General features: G+C 42.8%; 1 protein-coding gene across 1 annotated transcript in view; it reads right to left on the minus strand.

Moving 5' to 3' along the window:
* lamc3 (laminin, gamma 3) overlaps positions 1–18,904 on the minus strand; it is a gene marked incomplete at its 5' end in the record, with an annotated part of 143,842 nt that overhangs the window by 102,931 nt on the left and 22,007 nt on the right. Inside the window, 5 exon segments of the mRNA XM_055935965.1 lie at positions 2,599–2,708; positions 9,786–9,984; positions 16,036–16,155; positions 16,294–16,430; positions 17,680–17,778. Coding sequence (XP_055791940.1) covers positions 2,599–2,708; positions 9,786–9,984; positions 16,036–16,155; positions 16,294–16,430; positions 17,680–17,778 — 665 coding nt within the window.

The following is an 18,904-nucleotide window of genomic DNA, read 5'->3' on the forward strand; positions in this document are numbered from 1 at the left end:
AAAGATGCCCTTAAACTGATGATGGAAATGTGTGTCTGTGTGTGCCTCTGTCACTTATTAGGCTAAAAGTGGTTGTGTGTATAAACTAGACGGATAGAGTGTGTGTGCGTGTGTGCATGGGTGCGTGTCTATCTGAACGTGAATTAGGCAGACTGTTACTAAGTGAGAGATCCAGTAGTGAACTTCCCTTGCCAGTAAACAAACTTGGCAGCTGATATTTGCGAGGCCCAGCAGTGCTATCAGAGAGATTCTCCTCAGAGCCTAACAGAAGAGGCCGGCGCCAATGAGAGGGCAGCAGGTTGAGAGCAGGAAGTAGGAATCAGACTGCTGTCTATTAACGAACTGCTGTAGTAAAGCCCTCTCATGTTAGGCAGGAAAATGTGAATAACAGGGTAGAGAGGAACCACTACACTGACTACAGAGCATGTTGCCTGCTTGCACATCATACCTTAACAACTTTTCTGATGAAGAAAAATGCCTAGGTTAAATATAAACATACTCACAGTAATAGAGTACCGGAGGCACAAAAATTAAAAACACGCTAGCCATTGCATGTACTGTGTGCACACACACTTATGCACTCCCACTCCTACAAACACACATACACACAGCAAAAGTGTTACAAAAGTGTTACAATCCAGGTGTTGAGGAACAAAGTGGTGTGTTCAATCTGAGTGTTAATTCTAGTGGGGTTAACACCAGTAGATTAAAATTGAATATTGGTGTTTACTTCGAACGACCAACACACAGTAGTCTCAGAACTTCTCTGGGCAAGATATTTTAGAAAAAATGTGTTTTTCACTAATGTTAGTCATTTTGCCCTTGTGGTGTTCTGTGCCTGGCTAGTTAGCTTTCACCGTTCTACCTACCAGAGATTCACCCCGATTCTGCCAGTGGCTTGTGGCTATCAGGAATGATGCGGAGACCAAAGATTATTAGGGGAATTTTCAGGCTGAACAGACAACAGCTGATACCATTGATTTTTTCCCTTCAAATCAAAACGGAAGATTCTCAATTAGAGGTCAGCTAGCTTGCCAGTTTAGCTGGGTAAGTTAGCTAGCTAACGTTACAGTCCTATATTGAACTCTGAAAGCCATCAGCTAAATCATATAGCTATCTTTGGTATACATAATGTCAATCAATGTTGCCTATGCCATGGTAGTCACTGCTAGACTGGTAGCTACCTTCAGCAGAGTAACATGTTGGTTTGTTCATTCTATCTTTGACCAAAGTTAGCTAACGTATGCTAGCTAATGTTTCCAAATAAGAGTATCTCATCTATTCCACCCTTGTCTGGAAAACAATCTGTCACTAAAAATAGAATTGTCGATATAACTAACTCACTCTTTATTTGTGTGTTGGTAGTCTCAGCTGGCTAGCAATCTTGCTGCCAATTTAGTGACTCTAGGTAGGTAACAGCAAGCAGACTATATTGAAATGTCCATTGTTAGGTATGCTTAGCTAGCGAGTCTAATAGAGATCAATAGAATTAGTGGGGTGGTTAAATTGTGTATTTTGTGGAAGGTGGTACAGAATCTGATTCTACCAACATGCGCTTCGAACCACTAGCTCTGCACAAGTTGAAGATAAGTTGGCCAAAATATTTACACGCTGACAGTTAAGATAGCTTAATTTACAGTAAACATGGTATTAACATGAATTGGGTAATTTTTGTGTTTCTTTTATGGGGTGAACGGTGGTTAGAGGTAGTACCTTCCAGACCACGTAATCAATTTCGTCTACCCCTCTTCTCTTTTTACCTTTTCTTTTTGTAAAACTCAGGCTATCTGGAGTGATTCCACAGTGCCTTGCTGAAAAATACCACGAAGTGGGGGCATTTTGGGTACACAAGCATGAGGGAGCAAACACACATTGCAGTTATGGAGCACAACAAAATTGTGGGACAGAAACCAGTAAGGGACACTGAAAATTATAAAATCAAGACGACACAGTAATAACACAAACACCTTTCTTATTTCTGCAGATTATCAAAACAAAATACAAAGACAGGTCTACAAAATTCCCCTGCAAAGGGCTACTATTGACAAGAATGATCTGTCAAAGCAAATGGGCTGGGGGAGGTTAACTGACAGTACTTTGAGATGAGGAAGGGGGTTTTGGTTTTGCAGGTTCGTGCTTAGACATTAAATGCATTGTTGGGTATGAGAGCGATGGAGGTGCCATTTCTCCTCAATCTGCAGAGAATTGTAGCTACAGATTGTTAGACCAGATGATGTAATTTACCCAATGATTTTACTGACATCTTGTCTATTTCAAGTCTTCTCTCATTGATCTAGATCGCCCAACACAAGTTGTAGTCTTTCAGAGACTACAGATATAAGGCTTTACACCCCCCCTCCGCCAACACTGCGATAGTGTGACAGCATCAACTCTAATAAAGTGTTATTTTAAGTCGGACTTTACAACACCCATGGTGTTAGGGAACCAACACATTAGGGGTGTTAGTTTGTCAACACTTTGAAAAGTGTTAGTTTAACCTTATTTCGGTGGGTCACATGTACTTTCTAAGGAAGTATTTAATTTAACACTGTTGGTGTTAACATTCTGATCTTGCGGCGTGCACACACACACACTTACAGTTGTGTCCTCCTGCGTTGCTGATCCTGAATGCAGTGATGTTGAAGAGAAGACTTTTGAACTCGAAGGCAGACAGAAAAGGCCTCAGTCTTGTCTCCTCCTTGTGAAGTCTGGAAGAAGACAAAGACAGGTCCATGATTACCGAGGACCGCAACATGTTATTACAGTATGAAGGAATGCAAATCTCATTCCTGAAAATCTCACATCTGAAATCTAGTATGGGATGTTTGCATTGGGGGAGCTGTTCTCTCTCTCGATTTATAAATAATGTCTCAGGTCTGTGTAGGATCTGATATGATTGTAACTGATCTCGGGTATGTGTAATTTCAACTGACTTGTGGAGTCACTAGTATTTACTATTGATGGGGAAACAAAGCTTGAGAATATCCAGCCAATTATTATAGATTGCGTCGCAGCGCGTGCGAAGGGTAGACTTTTGTATTGTAAATTCCCACTTCCCACTTGGTTAGGAACGCAGCATCATTACTGCATTTTGAAATGTAGGTGGGACAATGTGCTTTCGGTGGCTCATTAGCATATTTATGAGTATTACAATTACATGGTGACTAGCTATAAAGGAGTTATCTTATGTTTATTTGGTATCACATGCACTTAAATCAACCCTTCAATGTTTATGAACAATTGCCCCTTTATGGAAGACCAAAAAGAGTTTGCTGAAAGCCATGCCAAGAATAAGCCACATCTGCCAGCTTTTCATAGGTCACCGCTGTTACAGTACGCTGCTATTCAGCAAGTGATATGCATGTGGTTTACAGAAGAGACAGTGAAGATTGGTAGTAACTAAACACATTCACTGACAACACTCGCTTAAATGATCTTGTCAAGAAGGCACTGTTATTTGTACTGGCATAACCATCAAAAACATCAACTGCTACAACACTTCCACTGATGGTTGGCAACAAAGCGCAGTGATGATCGTACCTTATATAATAAATATTGGGTAGGAAAATGTCTCACGTGTTCTCTCTCTCTTCCCTGTGAAATGTTATTAACATGCTGTAAGGTGATCTGTGCCTCTCTGGCTGGTAAGATTTCAGCAGCTATCATGTTTTCTGCTCCTCCAGAGGATGGTGAAACTAATGAGCTGCTAACTCTGGATGAGCTCCCATTTCCCCCTGTAGGACGATGAACAATGATTGAAGGTGGTTTTAGTTCAACAAGAATTGTTAAACAACAGTGTTTTATATTGTGACTAAGTTGATGTCCCAGGGACAGTTATTAAAAAACATTCGTACCACACGGGACTGTAGCGTTTGTTCGGTCGTTTGTTATAGTCTGTACCTGTTCCGCGTTCTTCGTGTTATATGTAAGTTCTCATGTTTTAGGTCAGTCTACGTTCGTTTTGTTATTTTGTAGTCATTCCAAGTGTTTGTTTTCGTGTTCGTTTTCGGCAGTTAATAAATTCATTATGTTTTCAAAACCCGCTGCATTTTGGTCTGATCACTACTCCTCCTCTTCGGATGAAGAGGAGGAGGAAAACCGTTACAGTATTTATGATGCTCACTCACATTAATAGAAGTATAACCTTTATTATGATTATAGTATTACCACACTAATTGGATTGTACAACCCAGAATGAAGGGTTTGAGATTATGAAGTGTCCGTTTTTTTTCTGTGTTGATTTCCCTTACATTAATGGGAGTATATTTTGAAATAGATGCTAAAATTTAAATGCTTGCATTAATTTAAATGCTTGCACAACCATGTGATATGAGGATGGAATGTGATGGAAATGTGTATCCTTGTGCTTTTCTATTTACCAATTTCTATGTTCTATGTTTGTCCTTTCTATAAACCAATTTCTCTGTTCATGCAAGTGACTGACTGAACGAATCCTCACTATCAGTAGCTGCAATTTGGCAGTATGCCCAGACCTTGTTTTGAGAACAAAATATCTCTCAGTTTCAAGGTTTCAGCTTAGAGAGAAGCCTTGTGAGGTATTGGTCATGTTATGAACCAGTATTGGTCGGTCACAACAAACAAAACGGTAATGATGAATGAATTATGCTAAATCATGCAAATATAACTTGTCTGTGTATAGCCATATATAAAACAACTGACGGGCGGCCCCAACAGAGCTTGTGACAGACGTTCACTATAGTGCATTAAGTTTGTTGGAACCTCTCCAGCGCGCTGACAATAAACAATTATTAATTTAAGATTGACTTTGAGTGTCGCTGTGTAACGGTCTAGTTGTCCTCAGGTCCATTTGGAACGGGTCTCTATATTTAAAACATTTATTTATAAATATTGGGTCCAGGTGGGAAAGCCCCAGGTCCATTTCGGGACGGGTCCAACTTTTTGTGCCAGTGAAGGCCTCTGGCGTGCATGACACTGGGCCTGTAATTAAGCTGTTGCTAGGATAAGAGGAACATCATCGGTGGACCAGGAAACCACTGGAGGTCTGGGTTAAGTATGTGGTGGGAGCCCACACACACACACACACACACAGACAGGCAGACATACAGACAGACACTTGAACCTTGCCTAGGGACCAGACAACTTGAGTCTCATACTGATAGAGACAGAGGGACAGGGGGAAGGACAGAAAGAGGCTGGAGAAAGAGAAGAGTAAAGAGAAAGAAGAGAAGTGAAGAAGAAAGAAGTGATTTTTTCTCTCCTGGATGTAAGGGGGGTGGCTTCACCAATATGTGGGGGTGCTAAGAAAATAGTTGATTTTCATGACTTCAGAGCTATAAGGGAGTTCTAATTTTTCAATAAAATCAGATATGGCACACAGCACATTCGATATAAATGTAGTTTTTGATTGAATTTGGCCCAAGAAAATTCAACAAAATAACTATAAGCCTAATACAAGTGACCACAAGTTAATTACAAAAATCGTCTTTCACGTTCATCAAAGCTGAAAGCGCCCATGTGCCCTGAAGTCTTTCAGTAATAACAACAACACAATATATCCAAAATGCGACAACAACAAGAAGTGTATTTGTTTCATATGCATAATCAGACAACTGTGCATTGGTAATTATGCTTCGGATGAAATGGCTATCACAAAGTCAGAAATAAAATGAACAATATCCAAAGTCCAAAGCTAGCAGCGACGAGCTGCCCTGGTGCTCCATCACGTCGTGGCTCACGAGTTTCTCTCTCCGACTCATCTTTCTCATCTCCCTCTTCTTCCTTGGACCCCTCGGAGACCGGGTCTGGGTCTGGATTTTCAATTTCTACCCGAACTCTTCTCTTGATCAGCAAACAGTCCATTGCTACGGGGTGAGATGGGCGACTAGCTAGCTAGTAGTTGTCTCACTTAACGTAGACAAATGTGCATGATCACACACACCAGACTCCTCCTCCTCCCCCAACACACACACACACGTCATAGGGTACATTGCGGCACGAGCACGCAGCCAGGGATCGGATTGGGAACAGAATGGCTGGTTATTAACTTTGACATATTCCTTTATTTAAAAATAGGAAAAAAATACAAAAATGCTGGGGCTACGCAGATTTGTGACGGGGCTACAGCTCCTCCTAGCCCTGGTGTAGCGCCGTGCATGCTGGGAACAAAACACCACTTACCCTGGATAACACATTCAACACATTCACACAACACACGTAGGCTCACAGTCATGACAAACAGCATGCTATCTGTCACCAAGACAACATAGCCAGGGGATGGGAGACCGTGTGTTGTGTTGCTGTGTGCTTCCAAAATGACACAAACACAGACATGCACACTCACACACAGCCTCTGAGTCATTTGGCAAAAAAAAGCTCAGAGACAGCTTCTACCTCCAGACTGTTGAACAGCCAACCCTAGCTCAACTAAGACACTATCTACTTTATATTAGAAATACAGTCATACTTGACATGCACATTCATAATTTTGACTGCACTCTTCAAGAAAAAAAGGTTCTAAGTAGAACCATATAGGGTTATTTGGTTTGTTCCCATACAGGAAACCTTTTAGGTGCTACCTAGAACCCTCAATGCAGGCTTCTTCATAGAACCCCCTGTAAATGATTTTACTTAGAATCCTCTATGAAGGGTTCTTAGAACCATCAACAAAGGTTTTAACAAGAACCCTTTTAACCACTAAAGGGTCTTCCAAGAACCCTCTATGAAGGGTTCTACCGAGAACCTGTTCCACCCTGCCTAGTTACACACTAACAAAGTGTTCTTAGGAAATTCCTGTTTTACAAAACACATCAGACCTACAAGTTGTATTATCCTGGCTGGTAGAGTAATGCGCAATTCCAGCCTTATGAGGACATCTAACAAATTGGACATTTTTAATCACCTGCAAACTGCATTCAGAATGACTGCCAAGTTGGAAAAGTAAGGTTAATGGGACCACCTGATTCATCTAAGCTCGAACAACCATCTCAGTGACGAGTGCAATACAGCCAACTACTAAGAGATTGGATTAGTTTAGAAAAATGTATGCTATTTATCTTTGTGTAGCATACAATTAATCAAACAATCAATGTAAATGCAAAAACACAGATTGCAACAAACAATTCTGAAAATCAACCTACAGAAGTGCATGCTGGGAAATATGATAATGACGGGCAATGTTTTGAGTGTTTTATTCTACACGGAGTAATAATGACACCATCACACTCAACTCTGGTTATGAACGGTTATTTTACACCAATGAGTGTTAATTTAACTCCTTCATCAAGACTATGTCAGTACTGTATATGTAAAATGATTAAGGAAAAACCAGATGCATGCACAAATATTCCCTTAAAGGTACAGTTTAAAACTTTCTCACATACGTTTGAAAAAATATCAGATTACTCAAACTCCTGAGGTTAAAGTTCAAACACTAATGCTCAGGCAGTATTTAAAAGAAATAAGAAAACAATTCAACAAAAATCTTATTCAGAATAAGAAGAGTTCTTCGGAGAACCCTTCTTGCTTTCCAAAGACTCCTTCTTGCCTTCAAAACAATCGTCAAAGAACCCTTTCTTCCAAAAACAGTTCCACAAATCACATTTTATTTGTCACATGCGCCGAATACAACAGGTGCAGACCTAAGTGAAATTCTTACTTACAAGCCTTTAACCAACAATGCAGTTTTAAGAAAAATACCTAAAAAAATAAGAAATAAAAGTAAGAAATAATTCAAGAGCAGCAGTAAAATAAGCAGCAGTAAAATAACACTAGCGAGTCAATGCACGGGGGTAATTGAGGTAATATGTACATGTAGGTACAGTTATTAAAGTGACTATGCATTTGATTAGATGTTCAGGAGTCTTATGGGTTAGGGGTAGAAGCTGTTTAGAAGCCTCTTGGACCTAGACGTGGCGCTCCGGTACCGCATGATGTGCGGTAGCAGAGAGAACAGTCTATGACTAGGGTGGCTGGAGTTTTTTTTTAGGACATTCCTCTGACACCGCCTGGTATAGAAGTCCTGGATGGCAGGAAGCTTGGTCCCAGTGATTTACTGGTCTGTACACATTACTCTCTGTAGTGCCATGCGGTCGGAGGGCGAGCAGTTGCCATACCAGTTAGTGATGCAACCAGTCAGGATGCTCTCGATGGTACAGCTGTAGAACCTTTTGAGGATCTGAGGACCCATGCCAAATCTTTTCAGTCTCTTTAGGGGGAATAGGTTTTGTCGTGCCCTCTTCATGGGATGTTATAGGTTCTACGTAGAACTCTTTGCTTTACAAAGAACCCGTCTTCTAAAACGGGTTCTTTGGACGAAAACGGTTATTGGTAGAATCCCATCCTGCCGCAAATAACCATTTTTCAACCCTTTTTTCTAAGAGTGTGTATATCTTATGGTGTACATATTGGTTTTATACCATGCATACTACCTCCTTTTCCTTCCTTATTTTATTATCTGACTTGTGATTGTTATTGATATTGATATGTGTGCTGCAATGTTGAGAGCTTGCAAGTGAGCATGTTGCTGCACCGTTTATACCTGCTGTAAACTGTGTACGTGACAAATAAACGTTGCTTTGACTTGGCGAAGCTCTTAAGAACTACCTAGGAGAGAGAGCTCCAGAGAAAGACATTTAAAAGTCCCCTTCACATCTTCTCAGCTGAGCTTTCTGGATATAGCCGGGTGGTGCCAGGAAAAGATGAGTGCTCCAGGACGAGGTGATGCTGGGTGTGTGTTTGCGTGCATGTGAGTGTGTGTAGGGCCAGACCTCTGTCTCTCTAATGACGTGTGTGGAGCCTGTCACCAGAGAGGGCCCACACAATGACAGTCCTGTCTCCAGGTCCCGCTGCTCTGAGGGGGGAACCAAAGTCCCCCTTCACCCAGGCTTGGGGTTGTGGGGGAACTCATTACTCATTATGCGCCATCACAAGAAAGTACATAGAGCTGTCTGTTACAATGGCATAAGGCAGCTTCCAAAGTACACGCTTAAAAATAATAGTTCTGAATAGTACCAGATAGGGGTTCTTTGGCATGTAACTATTGAGGAACCCTTTATGGTGCTACATACTGTAAAACTCTTTTTTGAAGGTTCAATAAAGAACCATGCTCATAAGGTTCTAAATGGAACCATTATGGTAGTATAAAGAACCCTTTCCTAAGGTTCTATAAAGAACCATTAAATACGGTTTTACATAGCACCATAAAGTGTTCCACTATGGTTACAACCCTTTTTTGGGGCTATATAAAACTGTTTTGTGGTTCTTTATAGAATCTTTATGGAGAATTGTTCTATGAAGAACCTTTCTCAATCTGAAAGGTTTTTTATAGATCCTTTTGAAGAACAATTGTTTATTTATGCTGGTCCGTGTTATTGCATTAACTGACAAGTTAATCAGCCTTTGGAACAGCTGGGGGCCTCCAAGGTGAGAGTCAAACATTCTCAGTTAACACAGCCGTACAAGAATCTTTCACAAAACACCATCATTAAACACAGTCACGAAATCTGCCAGCATAACACAACACATTAGATAAACTGAAAGGACACTCTCACTCACGGTTGCACAAAAAGAGCTGTGAGTAAACTACGCCCCAAAATATTCTAATGAGCTGAATGTATGAACATCATACAGCCATGTAGATGACACAGTACATCCATGCAGTCTGAGGTTCATACACTGTTCTGTAAGTAGGGGTATTACATATTTGTATATGATTATATGATGTAGAGTAGCATAATAGTAGGTGTATAGTAGTATTTTATATACACGTCTGCACATGCTATCACACCCACACAATTTTGTTTTACCTGAGAGTGAAGGTGTGCTGGGGAGCGAGGCCTGGCTGGTGGACAAGTTCAGGTTGGGGTGAAAGGTCAGCTGACAGGGTGATTCCAGATCCTTCCAGAAGCACAGTGACACTGTGAGGGAGGAGGCACTGGGCCTCGGCCGTGAAGGTCAGGGAGAGGAGCTGGCCATAGCTCAGGAGATGGTTCCCCAGGAACTTCTCTACAGAGAGAGGGGAGACAGACAGACATCCATCAAGGGTCAGGGGATAACCATGCAGGCTTTTAGCTATCTCACATCCTGTCAGAGAGAAAGAGATAGAGAGTCTGTGTGTTTCACAAGTTCAGCTTCTCGCCATCTGACAAACATGCTGGAAGGGGTAGTAGTGTTGAATGAGAGTTTTGGCTTTTGGTGTATATGAGAGAGAGCGAGAGCGAGAGAGAGAGAGCGAGAGCGAGAGCGAGAGAGAGAGAGTGCATGTGTGTGTGTAGTGGAGTGCGAGGGCCAAGGCTCTTGTAACCCACAGAGATCACAGTGGGAGTCTGGCTGTAATTACCCTTCGTCTTATCTCTGGCTCATTACAGCACATTAACACCACTTCAAAGAGCTACACACGCACGCACGCACGCACGCGCATGTACAGACACACACTCTACAAGCCAGCAGACTCACTGCATACACAATGATCAGCACCCAGGGAACCCAAATACTCTTTAATAAAAGAACACATGGGAAAAACTATCCCTGAAAAAGACTACATTTTGAGTTATGGGCGGGTGAGGAAGAGGATGCAGAAGATCCTGTTTACAGAAATATGTGAAAATGAAGCACTATGATAGATAAGGAAAGGTGGACTGGCATTTCATCATTCAAGATTTATTACAGCAATAAAAACAGGAATCCACCTTTAAAAAAGGCAGATGTTTTTCATTAAGGCAATACACAACAGCATGATCTGCCACAGTATGAATAATACTCCAGCAGACCTGGGGCTCTATTCAATCTGTGTCGCAGAAAGAGTAACAGACTGCGCAATAGAAATGTAAACGCAATTTCTGATTGAACCGACATATGCAGCGTTTACCGCGAATGCATTTTCCACTACCACGCTAACATAGCCTTCAAATTTCAGTCGTGTTGTAACACTGAACTTCCGTGATGCAGATTGAATAGAGCCCCTGGACTCAGGTACTATTTGAAATCTTTTTGAGCGTTTGCTTTAGCTTCCCTGGAGGTTGACTGGGCTTGCAATTTTGGGACTTATATATTGGTTCCATTGCAAAAGGCAAGCTCAATTAAATAGTCATCAAAAAGAAAGGAGGACCGAGGCACTCCAACGCGTTTCGGCTGCATGGCCTTCGTCAGGGAGTACTCTCTGACGAAGGCCATGCAGCCGAAACGCGTCGGTTTTTAAACAACTTTGTTTCTATTGAACCTGCCATACAAATAAAGGCATTTTAATTAATTATATATAGAGTGCCTTGGTCCTACTTTCTTTTTGATGACCAATTTACCCCTTTTACCATAGAGCACCTTCTATCTACCAAAATATACTATAGTGTACCTTAGTAGTGCTTCCCTTCCTCCTCTTTCTACTCAATTAAATCGTATTTTAAGCCATGTCTGTGTTTCAGCTGTTAGTCTGTGTGGCTGGCTGAGGTAGTGTGTTTTGAGTGTAATGGTGTGGGTCATGTATCCTGGTCTCTCCTGGTGGTGTCAGGGCTGCAGTAGACACACACACACAAACACACACAGCTGTCCGCTATCTTCACAGTCACATCTGATCTGAATCCAGGACCAGCCCTCATCTTCTCCACCACGTCGCTCGGCCCCGGATGACTGCTCTCTGGGCAGATTTGTCATGTGTTTGCCTGACCTGCCCCAGGTTGATGTACTGGGTATATGGGCTGATGTGCCTTTTGTCGACTTGCTCTGACCCTATTGTCTGACTAGTGGGGACTGTTGTGCGTTTTACTGTTATCTGCGAGGTGATTCACGTGGTACCCTTAAAATGTTAGACCTACGTCAGGGACACTCAATCACAAATCAATTCATAGGCACTTGTGTTTATCTAAGAGGTTTGAGTAATGAGGTTACATGGGGTATTTTCCACCTAACCTATCAGATGGCATGGTGTAGATACTGCCATATTTCTTATACTCCTCCAGTCCTCTCAGATCTACATAAGTACCAATGGGGGTGTAATGGATTTTTTATGTTTGTACTTTTCTTATAACTAATTTCTGTGTTCTATTCATGTGCTGTTCTATAAACCAATTTCTTTGTTTATGCAAGTGGCTGACTGTACAAATCCTCACTATTAGTAGCAGCAATTCGGCAATACGCCCAGACCTTGTTTTGAGAACGAACGAAAGATATCTCAGTTTCAAGGTCTCAGCTTAGAGAGAGAGAATGCGGTATTGGTCTGTCACATGGATGAAACAAAATGATTAATGATGAATTAATGATTAATTCATCATGCTAAATCATGCAAATATAACTTGCCTGTGTATAGCCGTATATAAGACAACTGCTGGGACTGGCCAGTCAGAGCTTCTGACAGACATTCACTGTGGTGCATTAAGTTTGTTGGAACCTCTCCAGCGCGCTGACAAATAACAATTATCCATTTAATAATGTCTTTGAGTGTCCCTGTGTAAAAAGTTCCACGACAGGGGTTTGATGGTGGGATTAGGCAGGAAAATGAAGTCATCTCACAGGATGAAAGACTCAGCGCTGCCCCCTGTGGTTGGTCCTCCAGTGTTTTATTATGACACCCCCAGAACCCCACTGGGTGACTGGAACTCTCACTGTGATCACATCAAGATGGCATTCTACCATTAGAATAGATCTGTATTCATTGGTTTATCACAGGAGAGTAATCGAAAAGAGACAACATCTTTAAATGTGGACCTCTGTGTGAGTCGGTATGACAGTGTTTCTGATTGCACTAAGAAGACGTGCGTGAAAGCAGTAAGTGTGTGTGTTTCTGTTTGTGTGTATGGTTGAGTGTGTGTGTGTGTGTGTTTCAAGTGTGAAAATAAATAATCGTTCACTTGCTTTTCTCTGTGATGTGCTCAACCTGAACCACGACTGACCTCCTTCCACTGACACACAAAGTCCCCGTCACGATGCCTGACACCCCAGTCACATTTAGTGAACGGTAGAGGAGCCCTGAGATCAATCGAGGGTTTAGACTCTCCAAACCTACTAAATCAACTCCATTTCAATTAGATTGCCACCGTTTCAAACAAACAACTTTAAGTCCCATCTAACTTACATCGACCACTGTGCAGCAATACCTGAACAGACAAACTAACTTCACCCAGCAGGGTGAGAGATAGAAAGAGTGCAAGAGAGAGAGAGAGACCAAACTGGGCCAAGTGTGAATCCAGTAACCTGCAATACATTGTGTGTAGCAGTGGTTCCCAACTCCAGTCCTCCATTACCCCCAACAGCACATTTTTTGTTGTAGCCCTGGACAACAAACAAACACCTGATTCAACTAATTGAGGGCCTGGTGATTAGTTGACAAGTTGAATCAGGTGTGCTTGCCCAGGGCTACGACACAAATGTGCGCTGTTGGAGATACTCAAGGACTGGAGTTGGGAAACATTGGTCTACAGGTGCAGCATAGCTAGGGACATGATTACATGGAGAACAGGCAGAAAGACTACACCACCTGGTGCACAAAGACGTTCAGGATCTATTAGACCACGCTGCACCCTAGTAACAACGCAATGTTACCTTAAAAAAAGAAACGGACCCCAAAAACGTAATCTACTTCGTGGGTGTGATAGAGTCTCTTGAACGTTCTTGACCCCAATCAGTGTGTTGGTAAATTAATTTTCTTTCACAGGGATCTTGAACGTTCTGGGACTCACATCCAATCATGGATCAGGGTAGTGGTTTGTCCTGAATGTGCTGGGACTCACATCCAATCAGGGATCAGGGTGTTGCTTGTCCTGAAAGTTATGGGGCTCACATCCAATCAGGGAACAGGGTGGTGGTTTGTCCTGAACGTTCTGGGGCTCACATCCAATCAGGGTGAACGTTTGTCCTAAGCGTTCTAAGGCTCACATTCAATTAGGGATAAGGGTGGTATTTTGTGATAAACGATCTACAGCCCACATCCAGCCTAGAGGACGTATGCTGAAAACTGTCCCTTTTCTCTCCCTAGTCATTTTGTGCTGTCCCTTCCTCTCTTGGAGACCCCCCCCCCCCCCACCATGGTCTGGTGTAGATATGAATATGATCCTGCACCATGTCAGGCACTAAGGCACAGGTGGCTGGTTCTGGATGAGGGGTGTTAGCTACCTGTTGGACCATTAAGCATGGAGGATTGGAGAGGAGAAGCCTGCAACTTGGACTGCCATGTCAGTGATTAGAGAGGCTGTTGAGGAAAGTGGTTTTGGCTTGGAATCTATGATAGAATCTGGCAGCAGGCTTCACTCAAGTGTTCAATCGGTTGACAAGTGCTGTGTCGCCGTAGGAACGTGACCTTTTCTACTAGGTGTCAAACTAGCCGCAATCTTTTCTTGGCCAAGAGGAAGAGGACAAGTGTGGTGGTAAATTAATTTGCTTTTCATTTTCACTCTCTGTAACTCCCTCATGGCCTTCTCTATGTGTTTGAATGGCTCCAGCTGAACATTGCTGGATAATGCTCCGAGTAATCCGGCCTGCGTTTCCTCCGTTGTATATCGAGGATTGCGACACTGCAGTGTCGCCTGGTACTTCTGCAAGCCGGGTAGAAACACGTCGATCCCCAACACTTCTCTCTGTTCTCATCAAGACACATCCTGATCTGATTCTAGACGTAGCCAGGCGTAAAAAAAGAGACGCACTGAAATAGGCGACCGAATAGATTAATAGGAATCAGAGAAATTGCTTTCCATCTCCGTGTTGTTTGGTAGCAGAGCATTGTCACTCAGAATTATCTTCCGCTTTAGCGAGAAACGCTGCCGGAGGATTATTGCGCAAACAGAGAGAAAGAAAGAAAGAGAGAGGGCGACAGAGAGAGAGAGAGGGAGAGAAAGAGAGAGAGAAATCCTATGCATATCCTTGCAGCCTGCCTCTCCTCTCTAATCTTTAAAGTAACTGTACACATGAGGGAAAAAAGGCAGGGAGAAAATGAGATCATTAAAAGCAACGGCGGGGCAATAGATCTCCATATTTTACTACGCTGCAATACAACACAAACAAGTGCTGTGCCGGCGAGATAAGGGGACGGGCTTGAACACGAATCACTATGTGGTGGCCTTCAGAGACACTGGAGTGATGGACGAGCTTCAAGAAAACGTGCAAACAAAACACATGAATAAATAAACAATCTAAACATATCCAAGTTGACTTATCAACATATAAGAAACTCAACATATATCCCCCGAAACGGACCCAGTCGTTTTCCCTCCCAGGCGTCTTCTGTGATCTTAGGCTTTTCATGCTTGGGTTCTTTAAAAGGCGCCTGTCTAAATGAACATAAAACCATCAGGATGTGTTGGTAGCTAATGGGATTTCCGCTATTTCTGTTTCTCTATATCTATGTTGACTGCTGATTCGCTAGGCTTGATCCTTGGTGCAGTGAGGAGCCACCTTGAGCTTAGGCAGGCTGATTTCCACTTTGTTGTTCTTCCAGCATGGCCAAGACATCCAATTCCATCAGGCCTATTCTCTCATGGGGCTCCAGATACATAGACTGCGTCCTCAATGGCAAACTATTCCCTACTTAGTGTACTACTTTTGACCAGTAACCATAGAGAATTGGGTAACATTTGGGATGCATCCAGAGAGAGCCCCTAACTCCTGTAGCGGGGACAGCTATAAATGTTATATGCTAATGGTCATGATAAGAGTCTGCTGTGAGAAAATGGTGTCGCAGTTAACAGGTTTTATGACCTTATAGGGCAATGCTATGGGGAATTGTTCAATCAAACAAAGGAATAATCTCGAGTAACAAGCCAAGGGTATTATAGGTGGCAGATTGACATATTTAAATATGATTGACATATTTACATGTCTGAGCTCTCTCCGAGCAGAATCTTCATGTATTTGTTCCTCATCCCGGAAGCGCACACACTTCTCCTATAAACTCTAGGGCCCAGTGTTTTTTTTGATCAGGTAATATGGTCGGGAAAAACTCCAGGTCCTACTGATATCTCACCTTAAAGTTGATATTAGCTCTCTCTCTGTGTGTGTGTGTGTGTGTGTGTGTGTGTGTGTGTGTGTGTGTGTGTGTGTGTGTGTGTGTGTGTGTTTCGGCTGTGCCTCTCTCACCTGGAGCTCTGTAGAAGCCCAGGTCGTCCTCACTGAGTGGTAGCAGGTAGACCTCACCTTCCTTCCACAGCAGAGGGTACTCCTGTCCCCCAGAGAACTGTCCAGACCAGCGGTCTGGGTCTGCAGAGTGCGGAGGGGTGTAGAGGGGGGCATGGCAGAATGAATCAGGATGATAACCACAATATAAGGGGTTCACAATTCACCAATAGTTATTAGCTGAATGCAGTACTTTTAATATAATCATGATTGGCTGAAAACCTTCAAGGAAGTCAGAGGTGATGTTGACAGCCGCATGGTGATTGGAGGATCTGCAGGCCAATGAGTGTCCGAAGCAGAAACATGACGTGCAGCCAGCTGGGTTGTTCTTCTGCAGGTTGAAGGAGCCTGGCTTGCACCTGCACACACACACACACACACACACACACACACACACACACACACACACACACACACACACACACACACACACACACACACACACACACACACACACACACACACACACACACACACACACACACACACACACACACACACTTCATCACTGCAGCTTGTCGGGGCTAATTCTCCATATTGTGGAGCAAGTTCAGAGAGCATCACTAGGCCCTGTGAGTCAGGTCGTATGAGACTATCTGCCAGGTGAACATGTGTTGCTGTCTGTGCTGCAGTGTATAGAGTGGCGGCCGAGGCCAATCCCCCCCCCAGCTGATCTCACACTGTGATACACTACCTCCAGAGAGACTGTAGAGGAGACAAGTTGTGTGTTTGTGTGTGTAGAGGAGCGAGGTGTGTGTGTGCGTTTGTGTACGTGAGAGTGCGTGAGGGGGATCTGTGTATGTGCGTGGGTGGTGTTCAGAAACAGGACTATGTAAGTCACATCAGGGGGAAAGAGTGTCCTTGTTCAACGGAGCATGAAATAACACACAACACAACAAAATAAACAAGCTAGAAAACAAGCAAAAAATAATTCACCACTGGGGATCGTCTCATGCCTGCGTATTTTGCTAATATCAAACTCGTGATTTGTTTGTGTTTTGTCTGTCGAATCATGTAAATCTTAGAGAGCAGAAGAAGAATGATTAAAACATGGGTGTAGAGAAGGTTGGGTACAGACAGAAAGTCTAAAGGAATCATGTTCTCCTCACTGAAGAGAATGGGAATGTATTCAACTGATGTACAACATGCCATTGCATCAGATTTAGCTAATTTCCATCCATAGTCCTTGGTTGATACTGTACGTGTCCTAACTGTCTATGAATAAAAGTCTACTACCATTTACACCGTGTATAATCTTCTCGGAAAAATGTACTTGTGTGTTATCATGAACCTGTTTTCAATGGGTTACCATGCCGACTCAAAACAGTTTGTCAAAGAGCGGTGCCATAAAATGTCAAGAGATGTTTTGTTTAACAATGGCAGTGGGCAGCATCAAGGTTTAATCCAGTACTCCACTGTACTAGCAATATGAAATGTTAGCTACCATTGTTAACTGAACAAAGAGATAGACACTAAAAACTGTTACCGTGGTAACCGTGAGGTATTATGTCATTTCAGGTGACACAGTAGCATATCACGGGTCACCTGTCACATGTCTATTTTTCCTTGATCTTTTTTGAAGAAAGAACAGCACAATATAAAAGCCACCTGTCACACGCCTGTCCCTCCACGTTATCCTTGCAGTGACAACCTCCGTCCAGCGTAGAGCAGATGCCAACACTGCCCCTGGTTTCACAGTCACACGACCTGCGGAGAAACGATAACAACATCCTGTTAATAAGGTCAATGTTCAGCCAGAGGTCAAACTGGTTATGACCGACATAACGTCATGGGGCACTTAGGTTAAGACATAGGTAAGAAAGTCGGAATAGATATTTGGTCGAGTATTTGGTCGAGTGACTCTTTGTTTCAGTGTACACATTGCGGGGCGGCACGTAGCCTTGCGGTTAAGCACGTTGGGCCAGTAAACGGAAGGTTGCTGGTTTGAATCCCAGAACTGACTAGGTAAAGGATCTGCCAAGGCACTTAACCCTAATTAAGAGCGTCTGCTAAAATATTCACATTGTTTCCTTGATTAATTATGCTGATAAGGGGTGTTCAGTCTTCACTTACTCTTTTTCACACACAGACACACGCTGAAAAGAGCCTTTTCACCGACCGTGATTGGTTAAGTGGGGTCACTGCTGTGTCAATCAAAAGCTTTGTTCTATGAAACATGTTTAATCATTTTCATTGATTGATTGTTTTCCTCCAGAACTGTAACACAGAATCAATATTTTAACGAGGTTGCTATTAAGAATAATGCAATTATCCCCTGGGCAGGCATCTACTCCGTTCCGCTCAACTGGCCTGCATAATTCACACCTCACTTCACTGCAGAACACTGGAAGACTGAGGTAGGGATGGAGAGAGAGAGAGAAAGGAGGGAGAGGGATGGAGGGAGAGAGGGATTGACAGGAAGAAGGAGAGAAGGATTGGGAGGGAGATGGAGGAAGCGGGAGAGAGGGATGAAGACACACACTCCAACACACACGCACTTACATACGCGCAAACACACAAAACACACACACATGCATAATGCCATAGATGGACACACTTTCACACGCTGCTGCTACTCTGTTTAGTATATATCCTGATTGCCTAGTCACTTTAACCCCTACCCACATGTACATGCTGTATTACCTCAATTACCTCAACTACCTCGTACCCCTGCACATTAACTCGGTACTGGTACTCCTTGTAAACAGCCTCATTATTGTTTTTATTGTGTTACTATTTCCTTTTTATTTAGCAAAAATGTGTCTTACTTTTTTAACTCTGCATTGTTGGGAATGGGCTGGTAAGTAAGCATTTCACTGTGAAGTCTACATCT

Source organism: Salvelinus fontinalis, chromosome 10 (assembly GCF_029448725.1).
Source record: "Salvelinus fontinalis isolate EN_2023a chromosome 10, ASM2944872v1, whole genome shotgun sequence".
NCBI classification, from domain to species: Eukaryota; Metazoa; Chordata; class Actinopteri; order Salmoniformes; family Salmonidae; genus Salvelinus; species Salvelinus fontinalis.